This window comes from Loa loa (genome assembly GCF_000183805.2).
Source record: "Loa loa unplaced genomic scaffold supercont3.85, whole genome shotgun sequence".
Classification (NCBI taxonomy): Eukaryota; Metazoa; Nematoda; class Chromadorea; order Rhabditida; family Onchocercidae; genus Loa; species Loa loa.
The window spans coordinates 1-26,250 of record NW_018108265.1 but is presented as its reverse complement, the minus strand read 5'-3'; the positions used below and the strand labels follow the sequence as shown (position 1 = coordinate 26,250).

The window sequence follows — 26,250 nt, the reverse complement described above, 5'->3', positions numbered from 1 at the left end:
TGGTGGGAGGTACTCCTCACTGGTATTATCACGTCCTCTTGCTAAATCTTCTTAAATAACGTTGATCATGAGTTTACGGATCAGTGCGGAGTATTCGGCAGATACGTCAAAAGAAATGGATGGAGCTTTAAAAGAGGAAGACTGGTGTTACAAATATCGCTCCGCTTTCACTTACGCTCCGTATAATGATCTCGATAAAATGGGATACGAAGCTCCGAAACGTTATGCAAGTCAGGTTTGCTCTTATGGTTACTGATTTGTTCTTTCAGTATTGTACATTCTCTTCAAGGTGTAGTTGCAGCCTTTGAAGGTCACGTTAAGTTTGTGATATCCTTGATAATTATGAAAGTACAGTGTTCTGGTTTCCGGAAAGATTGAACATCAAATATTGTGCGTTATTAACAGGACAGTCTGAAGGAAAATTCTCAGGAATACTGAAATGTAATTAGATTCCAGTCAATTACTGTTGCTGTTTACAGGTTGGTTCCCGATACAGCCGATATTCGTACTCTTTTAGTGGGACAGAATTTATGGAAGAAGCACCATTAACTGTACATACCACTGCCGTGGAAAGTATTTTTGTTGTATTAGCATTTCTGCTATTCCTAATGACGCTTCCGTTCTCCCTTATTTTTTCTCTGAAGGTTGTTTCTACATATCCTTCATAGAATGCCTGTTTCAGTTATTTGCGATTTGTTTAAATCCCCAACTTCAAGATTTCCAATTGCTAACTGAAGCTAATTGACTCTTGTGGTTGTGGGTTTATAATCACTAGATCCAATGAATTGTTCAGTTTAAATAGTCGGATAAGTTTTGGTTTCTGAAGGAACCACTGAAAATGCCGAAATAATAGTAAATTTTACTTTTTAATTCAATGGATTTCAGTTTGTGGGTGATTTTGAACGCCTTGTTGTACTTCGGCTTGGTCGAGCACAAAAAACACGTGGACCAGGTGCAACTGTAGTGCTACCATGTATAGATACGTACACAAAAGTGGACCTTCGTGTGAATGCATTCAATATACCGCCTATGCAAATAATAACTTTTGACCGGGGACTAGTGGAGCTTGGAGCTACTGTTTTTTCACAAGTAAAAGTTGGTGATTTGCTTAGCTTGAGTCAGTTTTCCTTCAAGAGCAAAGAACTGACGAAAGATATCCATTATCAATCGCCAACAGTTTGGTAAGCGAGTGAATTATGCAGGACAGTTTCGTTACGTACAACTTTGAGTCTTTTTCTAAAGACATATGCGTTTCCATTACATCTAGTGCTTCACACTTTCCTGGGATCATTTGAAGTTTCCTGAACTTCCAGAGATCTCGTTCCTTAGTAATCCCTTGCTATCATCACCTGATACTCAGCTCAAAAAGCATGGCAGGAGAGAGAGGAAATTCTCGTTATTTGCTTTTAACGTTTAGGTAAAAGACGCATTGGCAGCAGTTTGTGCAGTACAAGAACGAAATCGATCGACCCGTGTTTTGTCTATTGCAACGCTACATCGTTTAGTTTGCAAGCAACGAGTTAGTGATGTAACATCAGTTGTGGGTCGTAGACAATTATGCGAAAACCTGCAGGTTTCTAAAGATTTAAAAATATTCTCAGTGAGCCACAGCATAACATGACAACTACAAGGAAACGAGTTTTAATGACTAGGGTAAACTTTTACAGGCAAAATCTTTAATCACTTTATGGCATCCTACGTATAATCGTTTCCCTTTGCATTCGTAATTAGACTGAAGAAAACAAAACTGTTTTGAATGAAAGTTATGAGACAAACTTTTAGTGGTGCATTTTGAAGTAACTCTAGCAATTCAATCAGTTGTTTTCGTCTGGCAGTTATAACGATTTTGTATAGGTTGAACTTGACGTGCTCACAACTGCGTGGGGTGTTGAAATCACCAAAGTAGAATTGTCAGAAGTGAAAGTGATTAAAGAAGGCGAGAACATGGCTCTAGCTACTTTCAATAAGGTAGGTTGGTCATGTTTTTGGCATTACCATCTTTCGTAGTACTTACAATCACAATTTTGCAACTCCGATTTGAACTCTCGGAATATTTGCAAGAGCGAAAATCAGGCCTTTATGATACGACTAGTTCGTACGATAAACTAAAACCCTGAATTTTGATGATCATGCTAATAGTTACAAGGTTCGTACAAACAAGTAACAAGTTTGCTTCACTTGGGAAGCAAGCTGTAGCTCGACTCTATATCGAACCATTGACTTTCAGGTGTTAAAGTCAGAACTAGGTTCTCGAATTATTGAAACGATAAAAGGCGCAGCACAAGAATTTGTCGTACAACAACAGCAAAAACGACAGTCAGTTCATCAACAGCAGATCGGAAACCATACAGAAAGGGATAGAGCTGATTTGTCTGGAGAATTACGCAAAAAGAACGAATTAAGATGCACTTTGAATAATTCCTTGAAATTTCTGGATATCGACCATTTGCTGTGTTCTCTGACAATGGTTATCGATAACCAGTTGGTGGCCTCTGTGGGATATATCTTCCAAGTGAACTGTACTGAATTTGGTAACTTTTATGTGGATTTAAAAAACGGCTCTGGGAACTGTTGCAAAGGTATCAGTCCGACAGCTGATGTTACTTTGTGTTTGAATCGTGAACTACTATTTAAAATTTTAAAGAAAGAAGTAACTCCGATGCAGGCTTATTTGGATGGTTCCTTACGAATACTGGGTTCAGTAAAAGCAGCCGTTAGGCTAACCTTGCTATCGGATCGTTTTAGCTGTTTGTTGTAATCACCATGAAAAGTTGACTATTCGGCCCTTTGAATAATACTCTGGCCTAGAGAAGAGAATAATGATGATTTTTGTTGTGATTTTTCATGTGAAATATTACTATTATAAGTCTCTCAAAATTTGAAATTTTGCTTACAGCTCAACCCTCATATCATTTAACGTCTTGAATGAATAGACCCCTCTTTCTGTACGTCGAGCAGTCGATTGTTTATTTTGAAAAATTTCCAATTGATGTATGAAGTGATATTGGGAGATTAAGCTGAATCCTGCTTCAGATCCTTCCTAAATAAAGTATCTCATCATCTGCTCTGCATAAAGAGAATGTCATTGCTGTTTCTCTTGATCTGTGAGTAACTAAGCGTAATACTTCACTACTTGAAGTGGATCAAGTCCAACTGAATTTAGTACATTACAATGAATATTTAATGAAACGCAATCATCAAAACTGAGCGACCTTTTCGTGCTACACTGCCAAGTAATTGGAATGTGATCACGCTTTGAGTGCAACTATCTTATTCTCTTTTACTCCAAAGTCACCTCCACAATTCCTTTCCTTAAATATTTAAAAAAGGTTGACAGACTAAAAAACTGACTAAACGCACTCAAATTCTAAATGCATAGATTTTAGGCGATGTGTGCATATCCTTAAAGCATATATATAGTGAATCCCAGGAACGTTCTCTTCTTTTACACAAACCTAAATTTTAAATTACTTACATCCGTGCTTTCTTGTCCACTCATTTCATTTTATTTCTTGATGTTAAAGTTGATTTCTTAGACTCATCAAATCTGGATACTTAATCGTTTACTGGCCATACTTAATCGTTTACTGGCCCACGATTGCAGAGTTTTGGTAGGTTTACCATTCCTAAGATTGCTGGCAACGACTCTTTGTTTTATCTGTGGCTGATCTGCGTCAACTTCCCTGAAATTCACTGTTAGCCTAACTGCTTAACGTTTGCACGATTTTGCCTTCAAAATTCTTCGTGAAAAGTTTGTTAAGTCTCATTGTCCGAAACAGTCATGTCCACTTATCTTGGAAATTCAAATGTCACTCAACGACAAAATTTAACGACACGCTCTAAGTACTGTGTTTTTCAACATGTCAGTGAAATCGCACTACACACACAAGCACTAATCCCTAGCCTGGAATGCCAAACAATAGAGTCATGATAGTAATGAGCCGGATGATTTCATAGAGAGCCATTTGTATCACTAGTGACGTGGGATTTGATCAAATTTTCGGATAATGTGGCATTGCATTTGGGGAAGTTGCGTTGGTAGGTCGGGAGACGGGGTGAGTTTGCAGTTTGCTGTTGTTGCGTGATTGAATGGTAGTGGCTGGTTGCGTGTTACCGTTTTGCTGTCGGGCAGGGAGATTTCATGTATTTGGACTTTCTGTCCGTAAATGAGTTATGGAAACTTTTTAATGGCTGTCGAATACAGAACATTCATTCAGGGCTTATGGAATAGTATAATCGCATTGTTTGCAGAAGATATAATGTGATGTGCAATATCTTAGAATTGAATAATCATTGACAATAAAATTGTGGTGTGCAATATCTTAGAATTGAATAATCATTGACAATTTTGCTTCTGCACTTCCCAACGAGTGCTTGCTAACAGTGTAGAGTATAATAGTTAGTCACCTCGTATTGTCCTCGCCATTTAAGGGTACTGGAGGAGATTTGTAAGCTGAAAGGAGCAAATCCACTAGAAATATCTTCTTCTCGTGCTCCTATCGAGGGACTTCGTGGAAGTTAGTCGTTACATATGAATATTTAATTAGTCTGTTACTTACTGGTAATAGTGATATTTTAATAGTGACCGTTCTGTTATCTATCCAAATCTCTTTTCCGTCACAAGTGTAAGATTTTCCTGAGTCGTGAAATGTGCAGTGTGGCTTTGAAACTCAAACTACGTTGTTCTTCTCCAAGCGGTATCGATTCCATTGATAAGTTTCATGCGTTTTTGAATTACAAAATCATTTGATGTATGATTTATACTCTATGTTGTACTGTCGTTGTACGAGATTTCCATTTAGGAACAAAATGATTTTATCCTTGAGAAATTGGCAAAAGGTTTTGAAACTTGAGTCACTATACAATTTGTAACACGAAGTCTTTAACCAAAGGACTTTTCCATCTGATTTGTGTAGAGGTGGCCATATTGATTGCTTTATTAAACAGAGCTCCCAGCTCTCCATTGTTTCTCAAAATGATCAAAGAATTTTGTTGCAGATAATATTTAACAGGGGAAAAAAAAATAGTCTACAATGGGGCTGACAATATCTGGCCTCTTTGGACGCCTCTTTGGAAAGAAACAGGTGCGAATTTTGATGGTTGGTCTGGATGCTGCTGGGAAAACGACCATTCTGTATAAATTGAAGTTGGGAGAAATTGTTACCACTATTCCAACTATTGGTTTGTTTCTATTTCTTTAATGTAGCGCAGTGAATATCTTGAAGGAACCATACATGGTATTTTAGCCATATTTGGATGTGAACTACGAATGTTACATGACGAACCTAGACGGACTGAACCGTTTATCTTGTTTTTAACGGCATATGTTACAAGAAATGAGACATAAAATAGAGCAAACTGATTCCAGGGTTTAATGTGGAAACAGTGGAGTATAAGAATATTTCTTTCACAGTTTGGGATGTTGGTGGTCAAGATAAGATCCGTCCACTTTGGAGACATTATTTTCAAAATACGCAGGTAAGATTACTCGACAGCAGTTTTTCTTTTTTGGGTGGATCTGTCTTTTATATTTAGTATTTGTTCAAAGCTATTTTGTTACTGCTGGAGATTTGTATACTTTTTAACTGACTTTGAAAATCCGAAGCTTCAATTGAGAGGAAAAATGGGCAGTCGGGACTGGAGCAGTTTTAGAAAATGTTTGATTTCTAATCGGGCTTACTAAAAAGGACTTGGCTTACTGTGTTTATGACTAGAGTTTCCGTTAACATGGCACCAGTGAACTTGGGATTTTAAAAAGTCGAGAAAACTGACTATTCTGAGAAATACAAGGATATGTTGCTGTAAGATGTGGCCATAAGTGTTGGAAATGAGTGATTGAATGAATAAAAGAGAAAAATCACGAAGTTGCGCATATTGATGTGCACTTATAAAGTAATTTACAAGTACACATTTATATGCATAATTTTATGACTCCTTCAAATTAAATTTAAAATTTGGCTAGTAGGAGAACTTTTCTCAGTAATTATTTTTTTATAAATAAATAACTCAAAAACTCCTCAGAAATAGTGGTTGCCTATCTTGTTTCTCATCTTCTGCGTTTTGTTTCTCAAAAATCAATATCTCTATCACCAAGCCAAGTTAACCTGGATTCTGATTGCACAGGCATATGATAATACTGCAACTCGATGACGAACATTTCATTTAATTTACGATCTGGTCGTAGATATCTTTCAGAATGAGAGTTCATCGCTGGTCTAAAAACTTCAAAAATATTGCTGGAAATTTCTGTAGTTGAAATGTGTTCCGAGTTCAACCAAACAAAGAGTGTAACTTGAATGTTAATTGCTTCACTAGGATTTGTCTTTTATTTGGGTTATGGTATTCCTGTTGTATTACTGCGTATCACAGGGCTTGATCTTTGTTGTCGATAGCAATGACAGGGAACGTATCGAAGAAAGTCGAACAGAACTGCACAAGATGCTTTCCGAGGTTTTTACATGCTACTTTTCTTAGAGAATAGGAAAGGTGCATTTTGTTGTAGGGAGTAGCACTAATTCGCTACTTGTTTTTATCAAAGATTATCAAACCATTAGAGAGGTGCACTCTTTGACTGTCACGACTAATTGTGTTAATGAATAACGTTTCGACCCATCTGAGACATTTCTTTATTTTGCTGTGAAGATTTCGTAACATTCCGTTCTAACTTGCTATTTTCTTCGGGCTTGTGGTAGTTGTTCATTTTTACTTGGTTTTTTTTTTTTTTTTTTAGGACGAACTTCGAGATGCCACTTTGCTTGTTTTTGCGAATAAACAAGATCTGCCAAATGCAATGAGCGCTGCCGAATTGACTGATAAGCTTGGTCTTCATAATTTGCGATCACGGCAGGTTAGGTTTACCATGGCTATTAAAAGTCCCCCAAAGGACTATCCAACTTTGCTTTTTGCAATTACAGAACACTTTTTAAAGTGCCGTAAGTGTGTAGCATAAACCAGTGCGATAATTCTCCGTCAGTTTTAAAAATCACCGTGACCTGTTTCAAAAGCGGTCTTTATAAGTTATAATACATAATTTTCGGTACGAGGATTAAAAACATTTGTTTGTCATAATGATAGTAAAGTATCTCCTGAATATTTTGTAGTAATGCATCATTTATGATTATTTATGACATTTTTGAGCAGCTGCAACGATGTATCATTTATGAACTGCATAACATTTTTTCGATTGCAGTGGTATATCCAGGCAACTTGTGCAACACAAGGACATGGTTTATATGAAGGTTTGGATTGGCTTTCGAACCAACTTTCCAAAAGCTAAATCCGTTGCCTTCTCTCAACACATATAGTGCTCTTTTTCATATCACTAACGCGTTATTTTCAATTATTTATTATTATGATTATTTTCATCACTCCAATCATTATCGGGATAATTTGTATTCATGAATGATGGAATGATTGGCGATTGTGATGTTTCCCTATTGTTTTTCCTAACGGAAATCGTATTTTCATCTTTCTTTATCGTTTTTGTCCCTTCTCGTTTGTTAAGTCCAAGTTGGCATGCACAAAATGTACTTCATTGACAAAAGTGTTCCTAACATTTTTGAATGTTTTCTTGTGTCCCCTCGCACTTTGTTAACTTACCATTCTTTCGTAGAAGATGAGAAACACTTCGGTCTTCAGGAATCTTATGAAGAATTCTTCATCTCCCAGTAGTGAGCGCTATAGCAACATTACGGTCTTTATTATAAATTTCAAAAATCCGAACTGTTGCTGGCAATATTTTTCTCATGCTGTTGATTTTTGTTGGTGGTGCTTTCCTATAGCTATTTCGATTTGAATAAATTACTGACTTCACTTCCCCCTGAAATCGAGTTTTCGCGAACACTTTTCGTTGATCGTGAATAAATTTGTTATTGGATGCTCTACGGGGCATCAACGCATTTCAGACCAGCTGCAGATTTGGAATTTTCCAATATTTACCACTCTGAAACACGAAGGCTCCAAATAATCTGCGGTTATTTTCATGCTAGGTCTGTGGTGTTTTTGATTCAATCATTGCCAAATGTAACAGTCCTTTCTAACCTTTCGAAATATCTGTGGAGGGGATTATGGTTTATTTAATGCTAATCAAAATCCGACATAATATTAAAAAGCTGCCTAAATATAGGTGGTACTTTGCCGGTTAGAAGTAATAGGCTTCACGGTGAACGATGTATCTCTCAATGCTGATTCCTTGTGCACCATGTATATTAGTTTTTTTTTTTTGCTTCTGAACAGTATTTCCAGAATGTGAACAGACGCGAAACAACTCTGGTGGTTTCTTATGAGATGAGTAAGTTTTCCATAGCAGTTGGAGTCAGTAATTCTGACCCCTTGAACCAATATTTGTAAACGAAATGAACTTGACTCAGAGTTTCACTATTTCTTCTTGTTTTTTAAATACCTATGCGAAGTATGATTTATCTTCGAGAACGTAAATGCCATTTGTTGCCAAAAGAGAAAAAGCTTCAGAATAAAACTTTCTTGCGAAAATCATGTTTTCAAGTTCAGTTTAAAATTGAAGATGTTGATGTGTTTATGTGTTCGATTAAGCAGCAACGTTGTACTGTTTGTAAAGATAAAATTTGTAATAAAGATAATTATGTGTGAGAATTCACCGGTGGAATCAGCGAGTGCATCTGATGCAACATTAATTTTTTCGAGTTGAACGTGCACACGGATGGGGCGTGACGCGTCACTTCTGGTGTTTATTCGGTACAAAAATCAAAAACATACAAATTGGCTGTACTTTATGACTGTTAAACAAATATCTTCATGTAGTTAACCTTCAGCATTCTAACTAATAAAGTTTCATATTATGCTGTTTTATACTTTTAAACCACGACCATATACTATAATTGGAAAATGTGAGCTATCGACTTTCTCGAACTGAAATTACTCTCTAATTGTTCTACGCGCTCTTATTTGCATACAAAAAAGAGACAGTTCTTTTAAATGGAACCTATATAATAATGTTTTAAGTTGTAAAGTTATGTTTAGCATCTCAGTTTATATCTTCCATCAAATGGCAGTCTATCAGTTGATCACTGTACAATAACAGTAAGTTGAGGGAGCGACTCACAAATTACTATAGATTTAAGAGAAGAGTAACCAATGTTATAACAAATTAATTTACTTTTATCACTGGAAAAAGACGATTCCTTCACATTTTTTTTCATTAAAAGTGGTCAAAATATTGAGAGTAATATGATAAAAAGTATTATACAGTAATCATATTACGAGTTACCAAGGGGTGAAGTAAGTCCATTATTCCCACGAATTATTTCCTTTTTGCTTAAATAATAGAAGAGTACAAACCGAAGAACAAGAATTGCAAATACCTACTATAATCAAATAAAGGGTAATATCGGGATGAGTTCCTTTCATGCTGTAGGTACTCTTGACATACTAAGAGGCTGCACTGCGAAAATTGGCATTCCTGAAAATTTTTTAATTTGTTTCTTTTTGGTGGCTCAACTGCTTGGTTCCAAATATTTCAATCTCCAATACATAATGCCTGCGTTGCTTAGAGAAAGATCTTGAATATAACAAGCTTCTCCATAAGAAAACGAGTGATTGAGAAAAATTATTCGCTTATGTCCTAGTATCTGTAATATAGTGGCATTTTATTTTAATTTCAAACTTGTTTAGCTCAGAAGTATATGTATCAAAAATAAAACATTCTAGATGATGAGGGTTCTACGTAACAGTCATATCACTAAGCAAAATCTTATCATTACCTAGGGCTCTCATCGGTATTAAGTAGATACTTCGAACACAAAAGATAGACTTAGGATAATATATCAACTTCAATTTTTTTTACTCATCGAAAAAATAAAAAATCACCCTGGACATGATGATCACAAATAGATCTCTCTGAAACTACAGAACTTCATGGCAGAAACATCTCTCCATCATACGAAGAAAAAGGAAACAGGCATGCTTCAGCAGACCATTCTTTACTAGTAAGCTGTCGCACCTGGGACGAGTACGTATATTTTCTCGCCTTCCTCACAAACCCTTCAAATATTTCCTTCGTTTTCTTTAGGAAAATCTTTGCCCACGAAATTTCGGTCTTAAATAAATACGAAAATGCTTTGTCAAGTTTTTCAAAGCACCGCAAAACAGTCCTGACAAATTTTGTTTAGCATCAAGTTTTGGAAAAAACTTCAACTACACAAAGCACTGAAGACTTTTGTATTTCTTCCTTTCCTTGCCTTTTCCCATATTTCATCACTGCATCTCCCTTCTTCCACACTTTTCAGGATATTCTAGTACTTCGCATTCTTTCTCTACTTTTTGCTGCAACAAAGTTTCTGTGAAACTAGCTTTGAAAAACCACTCGAAAAACTCGTCGGAAAGCATTCATATTTCAAATCATATTTAAATTTATCCCATTTAAATTTCCGGTATTTTCTCAAACAAAGCCTACTTTATGACAATGCGAAATTCTTTTATCAGCTGGTAAACTTTATGTTCTATAATATGATTTCGCTGCCATGTTTTGATTGCACAGTCCACTCAAAAATAGCAAAGCGATATAAAGGCGTTAAGCATTGTTTTTTTCTTCATATTCTTATCTTTGTATTTTTAGCAAATTTATCTTTTTTAGCAAAATTTTACCATTCTGTGTTTTGCACTTGTTCAATTGACAAATTCGGATTTAATTTATGTTTAGCAATTCACATAAACAAATACTTTGGAAGAAAAAGGTGCTATAGTTGTCTCATAGTTTACTAAACAAGGAAACTAAAAACTTTCAAGAAGTGCTTACTTCTTCAGCTAATGAAATGGGACAATGTTTGCTCGGCGACTATAAGAGAAAGTTAGCCTGGGCTTATTAATAATGCCCAACATCATTTACACAAATATTTTTATTATGTGTCCTTGAACCTCCGTATCAACAAGGAATGTTTGTCCAAACATTATCGATCCACCTATCTAATTTATTTAATCTAGTTTAATCTAATCTAATCTAATCTAATCTAATCTAATCTAATCTAATCTGATCTAATCTAATCCAACCTAATCTAATCTAATCTATCTATCTAGTCTATCCATCCAGCCTATCTATCAGTCTATCCATCCAGTCTATCTATCAAATCTATCTATCCAGTCTCTTTATTCAGCCTATCTATCTATCTAATCTATCGATCGATCGATCGATCTATCTATCTATCTATCATCTACCTAATCTATCTAGTCTATCTATGATTTCTATGCACAAATTCAATTCGATTCTTTATTCTATTCTCACCTTGCATCAGTAACTTACATAAAAACTACTGATAATGACAGCTGGGCTTTGTTACGCCTCTAAAGCTTTATGAAGAAACAACCATTATTTAAACCCTTCCTCAGTCAAACCCATCCCGACAGAGGTTGTCGTCAACACACAATCCCAGACATAAAGAGACAACCAAACAAGTTGAAGGCAACGAATTTTTAGTTTTAGTTATTTGTTGAAAAGTGAGACTCCACCCTTCCAAAATTACGCTTTAAGAGGTGGAGGATAAAGCTGTATAGCAAGTAAACCAATTCATCCCACCCCATCTGCATTAAAATTTAATCATGGCACAAACAATGGTTGCTCCAACTGCCTACACTTCAATGCTTCCTTCGTTCATGCACCACCACTATCAGCAAAAACGGCTGAACAGCTCCGGCTCAAATTCGAAACATATTCCGCTAAGTGATAACACCATTGCAATATTCGTGCTGCTTCAGATAGTGAGTACCTGCTCCGCTCTTACCTGCATGACGTGTGCAACCAGCAGTAGCACTCATCAAAATGCTATTCAACTTGATAAATTCCGCATCATCGCACAACTACCATATCCAGGGTGTCCCATGGAACCAATACGATGTGACCGGGATCAAGATGTCTGCGTAACGATAACGATGAACATTAGAGGTGATGGCCTTTACTGGATTGGTGCTGGATGTGATCGACAAGAGTATTTCCAACACATTGCATGTGAAAATGTTCGAACTTTGACACGTAACGTTCAACTAGGCATGGCACAGGAATTACGTGTATTGCAACGCGTGTGTGTGTGCACTTTCGACAAATGTAATACAGCGATAAGGACATACTTACTACGAATTGATAAACCATTACACATTAAGATTCTAATATGTTTACTTGCCATTTTTTATATTCACAACAATATTACTTGAACAGCATCAACTTTACTTCCGGCCTTCGACTATTACGATAACGAATTTCTGGCACTATTCCTTATAAAGAGTGTCCTCGACTGACTTTTCTATTCGAACACAAACATTTCGAGTCTTTCTTGAGCTAGCGCAAATCAATTACCTTAGTTTATACCCTCCAAAAAAAAAGTACAAAACGGCGAGAAGTAATCAGTTGAAGCAACAATTAAGAACGTATATTTCTCCAAAAATTCTGTACAACGAATATAACATGTAATATAATTTGCAATAAATGAAAGATTCGTGTTGGATCATTAGTGATCGACTTCGACATGTAGTTGCACAAACTTCAGCGACCAGAGTGTCCAAAAATTCTTGACTTTCGGTTCGTGATTTCTTTCATTCCTATTAGTATAGATGTCTGGCTAGTCAGTACCAGCGATTTGGTGGGCATCACCCGGTCCAATGAAGATTATATTTCAGCATTAGAAACACAAATGAGATGTATCTTATTCTGATAAAGATTCATCATCATCCATCATCATGCGCTCATTTATACTCAGTGTTATGTGCTTATGAACAGTCAATTCCATACGTTCTTTCTCCCGCTGTGCATTCCACGTTTCCGTCAAAAAACTCGGTGCATCCATTGCTATCGCCTTCAACACCTGAACAGTTACACTTCCTTACATTTCAACTCAACGTTAGATGACTGGCAAACAAGAAAGAGGGGCAAATGATCAAAACTCTAACGGCACAGAGAAAAAATCCAAGTTACCGTTTTATTCCCTTTCCCACGTGTTAAAATCGCCATTCTTGTTTCCGTTCCTGAGTTTGATGTGTCATCCGATTTCGTACTACGAGCGTTTGCATCTGGAATGCCACAGACATTAACTCAATGCTATTATTCGAGGATCTAACTAAAAGGACGTATTAAAATGCTACAGCGTAGATATGCAGTAGCGTAGTTAAAGATTCGAATATAGACATCTCGAAATGTTACTTCGAATTAAATACTATGGAAGCTACCAAAATACTTATAATCAATAAAAAAAACACACCAAATGCAATGCTTCTATGAAATTTTTGACGTGCAGATGTCGGCACCACTATTTCCGAAACTGGTACACTTACGACATTTGCCCTGCTCTGTAAAACTTATCCAGTTTGGCTTTGACAAAGAAATGCTACGACAAATTTCGAAGTATAATGAAGTATTTGTGTTCACAGTTCCAAACTTCATTAACATTTTCAGCCCAAATTGGTTAGTGAAACACTTTACAAATGGATAACATCGAACAAAAGCTTTCATGGATGTTGATTAAAAGAAAAAATGTTAATTTTATAAGTGAGTTGATGAGCATATCGTTCGCCCAATGATATAATGACGCTTTAGTGAAGTAAGTTCAATGAAATGTAATATTTGTACCTATCACCAAGGTGGAACCAATTTGTTCCTCTATTTACAAAATATACTTATAACAGGAACCAAAAGAAGAAAAATGGACATCGTGCAAGGCAAATGTGCGAAATTATTTTGAGGTGAAATTATAAAAATATTCTGACTGAATATTTTTACAATTTCAATGTTTCAAAGTTACCACTTCATTCCATATCTTTTTAAGTTTTTTCTGTCTTGGCGAGAGGTACAAAGTAACTCAAAAGCATGAATTTAAAACCAATTATTTTTCCATTTCCCATATACCACTACTAAGAACTACTGGTATTTAATGTATCACTTCTCACAATAACAAACTGCAGCCTGCTAAGGCCACACTATTTCAAATAAGCCTAACATTGTCACTTGTCTAATCATTTCACTGAGTGCAATCACCACTCAGGTGATTAAGCAGAAATCCATTTATTATGGAGAAAAAAAATTTTGCAATAAATTTATTACGAATTAAGCAGTAATCCATTTATTTCGAAATTACATGTATCCATGTAGTCGCTTCGAAATGTAAGAAAAATAACTCTACAAGGGATGAAGTGTAAGGAATGAAAAAAAACGCAGTGATAGATATTAAGAAGGCAAAAAATGATATAGATTGCCTGCATCGTTTCTGCAATGATTTGCTCAAGTTGACGCACGAACAGTTCGTCTTCAGGTAGGAGAACACGATTTGTATGCACGCGAACGCTTTCATTTTCATCATAAATTGATACAACAATCTCGTCACTGCAAAAGCATAAATTATGAAAATCTTTTTTGGGCTGAAAAATAATTTTTAGCACTGATTAACTTCATAAGGAAAACTTCAGTTTGGCATACTTTTCAACCAAGAGAAGGAATACATCAAGTCTGGTTCACCGCATGTATCACTAAATACAGGTTCAATATTAATGATTCTTGCTTCAAATGATTCCATCATAATCTTTCAAATTATTATAAATTTGATTCAAATTACTAAAAACATTTCGCCTTGCAGAAAGTGAGGAATCAAAACTTATTGCCTTTGTATATAATAAGATATAAAAATTATGTCCGACCATAAGATCAGTAACTTGTTTGCAGTACCAGCAGATGCCTTGCCCACTCCCAGTTAAAGTTTTTGTTTTTCTTAATTATATATGGACATTAAATCATTAGAATTTATAGAGGTAATTGTAATCAAATCATCATGGTGCAATGTTGGGGGAATCACATGTTTTATTTGTCATAACGTCATTAGATTGATAGCGTATCAGTCACATTTGTGGGCTATCTTACGACCGTACTGATCACCCAAGTATTACATAATCCTTCTAAATCAATTCGAAATTTCCAGTTCTCCGTACTCACAATTTAGCGAAAAATCCTTACACATCCTTACAGCAAACAAAAAAAAANAAAAAAAAAAAAAAAGAAAACGAAAGAAAACAAGAAAAAAATCAAATAACGAAAAAAAATACAAAAAAAATAAAACAATAAAAAAATACACAAATCGATCCTTACACAATCATTAAGAGAACAAATATTTAATTACGTTATCAATTTTTGGCATACTTTTACAGTAGCATTCCTGGCATCATCCCACTCTTTTCTCTATCACCTAACAAGTTCGATGTGCTTTCAGTACTTACTATCCCAAATCCTCTTTCTTGCCATAGATATGGTTATCAAGAAGATTATGGTTTTTATAAATTTGTTGGAAATTTAGTTTGAGAAACACATCTAGCGACTTGGTAGCAAGATATTGATATAGATAACTTGGAGCCGATGTGCTGGCTAGATTTTGATTCTCAGATGCTACAAATCATTATATTCGATGCATAAAGTTGACGATGCATTGATGATGACATTAACGACGCAGAAACTTTAATAACCAAGTTCAAAGGGTCTTACATATGATCATTAAAAAATCTTTTTAGTAAAGTCGGGCAAAAAACTCCTTGACTTAGCAGCAATTACTTCAAATTCTTAATTCCTGCAACTCAACACCTTATCAGAGATGCACCGACTGCTCACTTCATTTTTTGCTTGTATTCACCGTTGTAAAATATTGACTTAAGTCTATTCAAAATACGAGAAAATAGTTACTAAGTTCCGAAGTATATCCCGGTAAGCTTTCAGCAAGCTAAAATAACATTAATGCATGTAAGGCAACAAATGCAAGTGGTACAATTCGCCATAACTTGACTATATTGGAATATTTTAATTTTTCTTACGGCATAAAAGTGCTGTTTCACAAGGATGTCATGTAAAAGTACGACTTCTGTTCTCCCAACTAACCGTAAATGATGAAAAGTCAACTACGAGTCTGAACTGAAGAAATTCATTATCAAACTCATACAATTATTGTGAGATAATGGTATAAAAGTAATCGCCACAACATTACACCATGGCAAGTCTGAGAAATTTCATGTAGTTTGATTTCTTGCTAAAACAATGCTCGTAGATCGTTTACATATCAAATACTGCACGACTGAAACAGTACTTTTAGTGAAATCTTTGCCACAAACCTGCTGCTGATATTTTCGTCTCCGCCAGCTTCAGCGGCACAATTTATCTTGCGTGGTTCTTCTTCCTCTTCATCCATTATCTCTTCTTCTATTTGCTGAGCTATTTTCCCTTCACGCGCTGCATCTACCTAAATAGAGAATGAGTTTAGAAAATCCTCGAATATGTTAAGTTTCACTAACTGGATCTATCTTTATATTTATATTTTCAGTATTTGCATTTCCTTCTTCGTTTTCAGGCCTTCCCATTTTTCACAAAACTTATAATTTCAGCCTATGTGTCGAAGATTGTGAAATGGGTAAAATAAGTCCAGATGCAATTTGGCACCATAATACTCGGAAAGTCATAAAGGGTAAAAGCACTACAAGTCAGGCAGAAATTCTTTTCCATGAAATATTAGCCATTTTGGTAACAGCAGTAAGACTACTATTTTACACAAGAAAATTATGTTCGCCAATCAACTAATCAAATCTCATATTTGAAAAGATTTGCAGATCATGTGCTTGAGTTTGTGAACAGAGCTTACAGCGCATCTATTTCTGCCATTATGCATTCCTCGAAAGAATAACTTGAAAGAAGTGAGCAGACATTGGGCTACTCTTAAAAACAACTGTAGAGATAAGATTGGCTTGATGATTAATCGGGATCATGAATTATTAAGAAGAACTATATTATCATCATTAGTACACAGTAGAATAGGATCATCAATCATTTTCTTATTAACAGTAATGGCTAAAAAATAAATTCCGCTTCAAGAATACGGTTGTTTTCGTTCTACAGATGCATGTCCGAGCTGAATTAGTTCTTCAACGTGCTAGATAATCTCATAATCTTTCATTTTCGAGACATTATCATACTTCCAATACCAATTTTTGCCATATTTTAGTTTTCCTCCTATCGATACTTATAATGAATAATCCTCCTTAGCACATGTATATGCTAAGGAGGATTATTCATTATAAGTATCGATAGGAGAAAATTCTCTTCGAGAATGACCGCTTTTTATTTCTGATTCTATTTTATGACAGCAACCAACGTAAATGTGCATTAATAAACCATGCACTGAAAATTTATAAACATCCAAAATTTCTCGACTTTCGCACTATTATTCTGGGCAGTTATCAGGTCTAGAAAAATAGAAACTCCACACAAAAATTCCCACTGATATCCACAGCAGGCATTCCTTAAAAATTTTAATTCTGAACTAAACACAATTTAGAGATCATGGCAAGTTCAGATCCCTCAAAAATCTGCATGAGTGGACTGAAAGCAGTTAAACGTTAAGAAAAATGTCTGCAGATAGTTTGATCTCAATCATCCAGTGATGAAATCTACAGAGTATTTCTTTAAATAAATAGTAATAATACCATTTTTCCGTATTGTTGCTGGATTCCATCAACAACTTCTTGCGCTTCGTCGAAAGATTCTGGGATTTTGACGCCTTTTCGCACATAATCACTCATCTCCTCCACTCGAAAACGCACCTTAAATGTTGGAATGACCGATTTATTCATGGATTCTAACGAAGTTTGTAGGAGTAAATAGCAACAACATACATGCTTGGGGAAAACAATATCGCGAGCTTTAAATGCTTCTTCTTTAGCCAATAAATAACGGTAAAAATATGCTAAGAAACAATCCAATTTTTTCTTAGCTGAACCAGCATTAAAATATTCGCCACAAACTAGAAGTAATTCGCACACAAGACCAATTCGTGCCAGATTGCTCCAGTCATCCAGTAATGGATCAAAAGCACCAAAAGTGATCAATTGATACAAAGTCTAAATGATAAATTTTAAGTCCGTATCAACTGTGAAACGTCTCACTCACTGACTGTTTTACCAAGAATATTGAACAGTCATTTACTAACGTGCAATTTTATTTCTTCAGTTTGTATAGAAAATTCTCGACAAATATATTCCTTGCAGTGCTTACATACAATTGCCAGCAAATAACATCCCATAAAGCGACAAGTGTCTGCGAATCAATTTGGTTTACCTGATTATATCATATTAATGCAGAAATGCAGAAATGAAGTGTGAGCTTTTTTTTGGTATATTTCCTGTCTTATCGCATTATATTGGTTGGGAATAATAAGATCACTTTTCACTAATACCTTAAATATAACGGGAGAGTCGCATACGCTATAATTATACAGTTGACCCAAAAATATTACTGACAGCACTGTGCTTTGATTAAGAGATGGACTGTTAAATTCTAAAGCGATGCGAATATCCTCAAGCGTTGCGTCAAGTACTCGAATACCTTAAAACTTTTATTTAAATTAACACCTGATCTAGCACACAAGTCAAAACTCAGAGTATCGATGGATACGATTATGACCAGGAAACGAAATATTCGGTTCGACGAAGTATGATTCAAACTCGTTGCGAAACATCCCCTTATTAAATGAAACTTACCAATCCAATCATGACATGATGAAAGCGATGCTACAAGTGACGCAAGATACGGCACATTATTGTACCGCGGTAGAGATGGATTACTGAGGCACTCAACTGCATAATCTAAACAGATCGAATATTATGAAGCAACACAAGTAATCTGTCTCAGTAAAGTTTCTATCACTTATCATCAACCTTACCTTTTAATAATCGATTGTTCCGAGCCGATCCCGCTTTAAATGGCATTGGTTTATTAGCTTCCAATTCCTACTTCCTCCTAGCATTTGAAAACCTCGACGTTAAAAATAATCCTCCCTGATCCCTTAAGGCGACAACATTATAAAACATGCTTTCTAAAACCAAAATAAACTAACTAGCACAAACAGGATCAGACCAGTCCAATTTCCTGAGGCATCGTACAGTTATTTCCATTCGATAACGTGATAAATTACTTATCAAATAACGAATAAAGTCTTGAAATGGGTCGCTTGCAGGCTTCGGTTTTTCTTGCACTGGTGGTGGGATACAAGTGTAGAACGCATTATCTATCAGCATCTAAAAATACAAAAATGTAAAAGTCAAGTCCAAAATTAATGACTTATTTGTATGTTGAACAACTAATGAAATCATTCCTTTTGAAGAGAAGTACTTGAGGCACATTACAATAACGAAAAAGATGAACCAATAAAATCATTAATCATAAAAGGGTGGTCAAAATTCTCTCAAAACATTACTTATACCTGTTGGCGCGGATCACTAACACGATCACGTTTTTTCATCATAACTCCAAGCAAGATTTTCATTTTTCCATGACTGTCCGTTGAACGATATAAAAACTGTCCCATTGCATCAACCATTGCACAGCACATGTCGATGTTATGACCACGAAAATCAAAAAGTACCATTCGCAAACAAGAAAGACCTTCGCCTTTCGGTATGATTTCAAACTTCACCTAAATGAAACCATTTGTGGTGGAAAACTGAAAGTTTCTAGAAAGGTAAATTTTCTTAGGAAGATTGCCACTAGCATTATCTATTAGACGGAATATCATCCCTTCAGTGAGAATGGCACCTCAAAGCACAAATCCATTGAATCGCAAAATACCAAGGTCAGTTACGTAGTGAATCGAAGTGCATGAAATATGTCATTAAACACAAACCAGTTCAGAGATGAACCGAGCACACCTTATTTTCCAGTCCACACGCTGTTTTTTCTTACTCTGAACAGCTGCGCGAAACTGCTGAAGCAATGAATGCGAAAGTTCAAGAGCCAAATCAGGCATAACTGGTTCCAAAGTTGCCACCAAACGGCCATAGAATGGAAGCAAATCTAACCGATTTCGATGCTGTTCCAGCATCACTAAACAATAATTGAACTGGTAGAAAAAGTAGGGAGGATAAGTCCATGTAGACTTCAAATGAATTACTTCAAAAACATTTCAGTTAGTATGAACGAGACCCTTACGTGACATTGTTTATGTCAGGATCGTGATCATACGTTCCCAAGAAAAACAAAAACAAGAAATCATTCAGAAACTTAAAATGTTTACTTTGACAGAGTTTTTTTCTGTTGTTCCTGGTATTAAGATTTGTAACAAAGTCAAGTGCAGCCTTGTCGATCAAATCCCTGTTGATTAGCCATGGAAGCTGTTCCATAAATGCAATCATCCTGAGCTTCAAATCTTGTCCAGATATTTTTGGTGCATCAATACGACTCATTGCAACTGATGGAAGATCCATTTCATTCAAATCTATTTTTGTCTCTTCATCATCAATACCTAAAAGACAGATTTACAATAAGTGTTCACTATAATAAGTAATGACACGAAACAACATGAATAAATGAATATGTACAAATGATGAAAGAAATGTAAACTAATTCACTGCAACAAAGACGAAAGTTACAATCCCAAATCATGGTGTTCTGATAACTATTTCTGTCAAATTAGTCATCTGGTCAATCCTTAAATCCATGAATTCATAAGAGTGATAACCATTATTCTCTTGTCGACTAGTACTATTTCTTTAAGTAGACCATGAAGATTAAAATAACCAATGTTACCCTCTTCCAAGAAATCTGTTTGATTTCATAATTAGTTACGATTACAGCATAATAATCAGTTTAAGAAAATTCAATATTTCGAGTATTAAGGACAAAAATTTCGGATACTTTTACCTGCAGTAAAAGTTTTCACACCACAACCTGGGTAAAAGAATTAGTAAGAGTGTACAGAGTAGGGTAAGACATTAAGTGAACCACTACTTCATTTATGGTTATGGAATTATTGAACCAGTATGACAAAGAATTCCACAAAGGATTTCAAAGAAACGTCAGAATTTGACAATATTTTTTGCATTATTTCTAAAATTTCACCCTTCTCACAAGTGTTATGTAGTTTTTGCTCTGGGTTTAACATATTCAATAAAAAAAAGCAGGAAATTCTTATTATAAGATGTGACAAATGGAACCTAAAATCGATTTTTTCTTTGCAAATTAATCGCATTACAAGATGGAACAAGGAAACATACCACTATCCCTTACTTAAATTCAGAGTCCAACATATTTTTGGTCATTATAACTTCCATATCAACAAGCAAAAAATTTTAAAACAAACCCTCACTGTGTTCATCACCCTCATCTTCAGCTTCTTCAGCAATTGCATCCAAACCGCTTAGATCAACATCTTCAATCTTTCCTTCAACTAGATCTAATGTTCGTTGTTCCGATTCCTAAGAAATCAAAATAATATGACAGTATATGGTTTTTGAAATGCATGGTGCTTCTCAAAAGCCGCTCTTATTATGCACTTAATATTTTCTTCTTATTTTCCTTGGAAACATTCCCGCAATATGAAGATGAAAGCAACTAAGCCTGAAAGATTCTCCAACGTTTCGTAGAACTAAAGGACACTGACTACTATTTGGCTTATACCATGAAATAGAAAGGTCCCGTGTCATCTTTCTGAGAATGCAGTGCTCTGCTGTATAAACTGTGCGGCTGCGCCTCTGTTCGAAGGAATGTTGCATTGATTGACTCACTGATCTAGTACAATTTTCATCCCCATCGTTTATCCCAAAATACATAAATCACCTGGAAAAGAATTGCCGGAACAAGTTGTCGAAGCTCCATCCTTGTTTCATAAAACTGTCGAGTGTCTTCATCCGGCCATATAGTAATGGTTCCTTCTTGTAATGCACGGCTAAGTGCTAGTGCGGAAACCTCTTCTTCTTCATCTTCGCTCTGTATTTCATATTTATTACATAATAAACACGATAATATCAATATGTAGTCGGTACAGATTTACTTGGGGATTGCAGTCCGTAAATGAAAAAATTTTTTTAATTTTAAGTACACATTTTGACCGTCTATAAATTACAATCACAAATGAACCAGAAATATGAAAATTTAAAGATTAAAATGACCTGTTCTTCCTTCATTGCTTCCATTTCAACGCCCAAATATTCACTGAGCTGAGTTCCACTCGTTAAAATTTTTTCATAGCGTGCACGTAATTCTCCCAGATGATTTCGGTCTTCAGCAGAAGCATCTCCCCTCGTTCGCGTCTGACGTTTTATTGAAAGCAATAACTGGTTCATTTCAAGTAGGTCCTACAACGACTACGACTAATTTATGTCGCTTACTTCGTGCATCTCACCAAAATCCAATTTTCATAATTCAATCTTTTAAAAAATATTGATTTCTCTAAGATGTCCTGCACAACTGATTGTGGTTAAGCTACATAAAATATTTATAACCAAATAAGGATGTGAATAAAATTAAGTTTTTTAAAAGATCACTGTCCAGCACTCCTTTTTCAAAAATTTTTGCTTAACCGTGCATGAATACCAAAAGATGGACCACAGTAAACAATCAGACAGCCCAGAGATCAAAAGACAGAGTGTCGAACATAAACACCGGAAAGGAAACAGTAAATGCAAAACTTATGAACAAAGCAAGTGCCTAAGGGATAGAAACTGACAAAAGAGTGGTTAAACGTTAAACTAAATCCGCTCGCCTGTTTTATGTGGTCCACCAGTGATGAGCGATAATCCAGAAGAAGCTGAGCGAATGTTTTTTTATGATCAACAGATATTACTGACGTTTCGGGCAACTTAATATTTGCAGCTGATGCAACCTACAAAATGATACCGTCAGTAAAAACACCAATTCCAATTCTCTGTGATGATTGAGTAAAATTCAAATTCAGAATTATTATAAAAAACACTAATCATAACTATACGCCTAACAATGAAAAATATTATAAAACCGATTCTGCTCTAACAAAGTGCGCATGACAGGTGCGACCACTTACTCCGGTAGTTTCGTGCTTGCAATGAAAATGTTATCACCCCCCAATTTTAACAGAAGGTTTAGCGAGCTAATAAAACTGATGGAACAATTTCATTTGCATATATATCCCCTCTTAGACAACTATAGTGAAAAATTAACGAGCAAGAACAAGAAATTTTAATTTATGAACTGTAATTTAACATGAAGTGACTTTTTACTTTCAATACAGTGAGCAGCATTGAAAAACACCTGTTTTATTGAGTAAGGATGCAAACCAAGTAAATCAACATTCATAGCTTTGCAAAATGGCAATACAATTGGAATGTTGATATGCTCGGTTCTGTCAGTGAGTGTAAGAAATGAAACTACAGAACCCAGAAGCTGAACGCCTTCCTTTCCGAAAACACCATGAAGACAGAGTTCGCCCAGCAATCTAAAACACAAACATTTTACGAACAACACAAAACCTACAAATGTAAACTGGTCGATTTAGCAAGCTTATTTAATTATCGCTTAAATAAATTTCGCGCCCACAAACGTGCAGTTCATATCGTTGTAATATCGTAATACTTTTTACATTATACTAATTAGGTAGCAAAAGAATTAATTTGAGAAACGACTAATAAAGACAACAAATTTAAGAAATGACTAACAAGGGCAACAATTTTAAGCATAGGTATGAGGATAAGAATCTGCCATATCATGCATTCATCAATAGTTAAACCCATGATTGAAGGGAATGAAACCTGATATCGACGCGCAATTTGGAAGGATTTTGAATCTTGTCATTTCGCCTTGATGGCAGCAGTTTGCGGAACTCCAGAAGCAGAAGGGATGAGAATTCTGCATAATAACAAGATAAATGCACACAAACTTTTACAACAGCTTGTACCTCGCTATATTTTATTTTTGCTTCGGCAATTGTCGCAGTCATTTCCTCCACGAACTTTGATAAATTAACCTGAAAAAAATTTTTGCAAAACCAACGATATCGTTCCTCTCATAAATCCTTGTGACTTATGAGAAAAACAAAAGAAAGAAAAAAGCTTGAAATTAGTTACCGCTACTGTGCAAATTGTTCAACTATTATTTAACAGATCGAAGTGGTAAACAGAAAGGTCCGATGCACTTTCCATATATCGCTCAGTAACGAGTCGCACTACTATCCAGGATAAGCGCTAAGGCACCTTGATGGAAACGAGTAAAGAGACAATTTGACATCATCAGATGAACAAGTAGGCAGATGAATCAGATGTGCAACAAAAATTAATATCATAAAATCCAAAAAAAAAAAAAAGAAGAAAACTAGATAACTGACTTTATCGACATCTTGCAAAACCGATGTCAGTTGTATGCATCCAATATTTTTTAATTTCTTCATAAAAGCTGTCGTCCGCTTCAGCGTACTATCCATTTTTCGAAGTTGTTCTTCGGACAATGGAACAGCATCTTCTAACTTTTTCCTATCATCAAGTTGACATCTCACTCGACTCTCCACTTCTTGTACATAAGTTCGTAAACGTTCATCCATTGCAACATCCATCCTAAATGCATATTCAACAAATGCTTATTCAAAGAAAGAAAGTAGATGGTAACAACCACACGTTTTAATTCCCAATCAATTTTTCATATAGCCATTTTCGATCAATACGCTGGCTAGAGAAAAAAAAGGGTTACTTTCTCTGACCAGCGCGATTTTAGATCATCACCTCAGCAAAACGTTCTTTTTTTTTGATTCTGTTTCAGTTACAGAAAGAACTGGATAAGAAAAGCGCGATGTAACAGGAATCTGAATAGCCTAACAGAGAAACGTATGCATACTAAAGGATGGGTCAAATACAACCGCTTAACCTGCTATCTCCTGACCTTTCTACTTTTCTAGCTTACAATGCGTTAGACTACTGTGACTCCGACACACCAAAACGCCCGAAGTATCAGCACAAGACAAAGCCCCTCACTCCATCCCCAGCAAGAAAAACGAGCCAATCGACAAAATAGCTATTCACCTGTCTGCCACAAAACAATGCCTTAAGGGTTTTATTCGGTAGCAGGCTCGTCGTGCAAATTTCTCGTCTCACGTGGTGAACGGTCGATATCTATCTCTGTTTTGTTCCTGTTTTGGCTTGATGGCTTTCCAAACTTTTAATTTGATGCGAAATTTTGATGGAAAGAGAGCACAGCTGGCACAGATAAGAGTGAGCCAAGGAAGTGGCATGAAGGATTCAATTTCATCAAAAATTTGATTAGGGTACTTTTGGCGTATTTTCATAAAATTTTACTCCCTTACTTGTCTCTTCTCTTATCTAAATGAACCAATTTCGTTTCTTTGATTTCATCACCTCCAACGGTTTTTTCCACATTATTTGATTTACAGAACTAGGGAAATATAAAGTTCGACTTTACATTTTCCCATGCTCATTAGTTTAAATCCTTTTAGCAACAGGTCCTTTGGTTCATAGATCAATTTCCGAAATACTGGACAGGAAGAAAGTTGCAACCCATTGTAAAGTACGTCAAAAAATGTGTCACTCATATCGATTCCCCATGACAAAAACATTGAGTTGAACTTAAAAATTGCTGAATTCTTCACCGAGTTTTCTCCCTCCTTTTTAAAAAATATTACTTTCTTTTCAAGATTTGAAAATATGAGAATTTTATCCCTCCACAACTGAACAGTTTTTCCTGAATTGAAACATCTAAAGCATCAAAAGCATATTAACTTATTCTGACAAACTTAAGGATAATATTTGATTGTATTACCGTACTTTTCAAATGAAATTCAATACTTGGAATTCCAGTAAAATGATATGGGAATAATAACTGGTGCGCATGATGCAAAGTATAAAACTTTTGGACAAGTGTAAAAGTCAGTTGGAATAAGAATTCCACCTGCAAATGACTGTTATTAAATAGCTCTCTAGATGCAGGAAATGGAGAAATCTTTTGAAATCGAAAATCCAACAACCACAGCGGAACTAGAAGATGTCAGTACCGTGAGAAAAGCAAAGCGGAGTTTGATGAATTACGCCGTTTATGCTGTTTAAAGATAAGAAATGAGAATTACCGTCTCGGTGCCGCTTATTTCTTGACAAACGTGATTGGAATATGGGGTCACTACCCCAAAGAAAGCAAAAATGTGACAGCAATTTGCGCGGACAAATGTATATTAGCACCTTTATTAATACATCTTGTCCGTTCGATGCTTTCAAATCTTGCTCGAAAGAGATTTTAAAATTTAATTTCTGGGACTAGTTGCTTGACATTTGGTACCAGATAGAACAATGACTAAAGTGCTCATATTTCGTTGTAATAACGATAGAATAGAAGTGCTCTATGTTCGGAATAGTGGGAGATCGTCGTGGTTAGGCTTCGCAAACGAAGATATGTGAAGGGCCTGTACCTGCGCTTATTGCAGGCGCGTTGATGGCTGAGAAGCCAGTGCGGACTAGATAAGTTCGAAT

General features: G+C 35.6%; 4 protein-coding genes across 4 annotated transcripts; 3 read left to right on the top strand and 1 right to left on the bottom strand.

Annotated features, from left to right (window-relative positions):
* Window positions 1–115: 115 nt before the first annotated feature.
* On the top strand, window positions 116–2,758 carry LOAG_02202 (SCP-2 sterol transfer family protein; the record flags this gene model as incomplete). The annotated part of the gene is made up of 6 exons (XM_020445946.1): window positions 116–235; window positions 480–644; window positions 886–1,095; window positions 1,418–1,573; window positions 1,855–1,968; window positions 2,228–2,758. 6 exons carry the CDS (start codon window positions 116–118, stop codon window positions 2,756–2,758), a joined length of 1,296 nt encoding a protein of 431 aa, XP_020303653.1.
* A 1,822-nt stretch (window positions 2,759–4,580) lies between these two features.
* Window positions 4,581–7,840, top strand: LOAG_02200 (ADP-ribosylation factor 4). Its single transcript, XM_003137745.2, has 5 exons — window positions 4,581–5,181; window positions 5,369–5,478; window positions 6,370–6,450; window positions 6,731–6,847; window positions 7,190–7,840. The coding sequence occupies exons 1-5, from the start codon at window positions 5,034–5,036 to the stop codon at window positions 7,274–7,276; spliced, it is 543 nt and encodes a 180-aa protein (XP_003137793.1). The 5' UTR covers window positions 4,581–5,033; the 3' UTR covers window positions 7,277–7,840.
* Window positions 7,841–11,568: 3,728 nt separating this feature from the next.
* LOAG_02199 (hypothetical protein) lies at window positions 11,569–12,275 on the top strand (the record flags this gene model as incomplete). The annotated part of the gene is made up of 1 exon (XM_003137744.2): window positions 11,569–12,275. One exon carries the CDS (start codon window positions 11,569–11,571, stop codon window positions 12,175–12,177), a length of 609 nt encoding a protein of 202 aa, XP_003137792.2. The 3' UTR covers window positions 12,178–12,275.
* A 29-nt stretch (window positions 12,276–12,304) lies between these two features.
* On the bottom strand, window positions 12,305–24,338 carry LOAG_02196 (hypothetical protein). Its single transcript, XM_020445945.1, has 20 exons — window positions 24,108–24,338; window positions 23,536–23,750; window positions 23,039–23,222; window positions 22,515–22,634; window positions 21,922–22,107; window positions 21,590–21,739; window positions 21,114–21,228; window positions 20,049–20,276; window positions 19,659–19,858; window positions 19,239–19,451; window positions 18,873–19,053; window positions 18,517–18,621; window positions 18,213–18,361; window positions 17,653–17,877; window positions 17,464–17,580; window positions 16,099–16,226; window positions 14,209–14,335; window positions 13,218–13,305; window positions 12,935–13,029; window positions 12,305–12,824 (listed from the first exon to the last, which is right to left on the bottom strand). Exons 1-20 carry the CDS (start codon window positions 24,330–24,332, stop codon window positions 12,666–12,668), a joined length of 3,210 nt encoding a protein of 1,069 aa, XP_020303652.1. The 5' UTR covers window positions 24,333–24,338; the 3' UTR covers window positions 12,305–12,665.
* Between the last annotated feature and the right edge of the window lie 1,912 nt (window positions 24,339–26,250).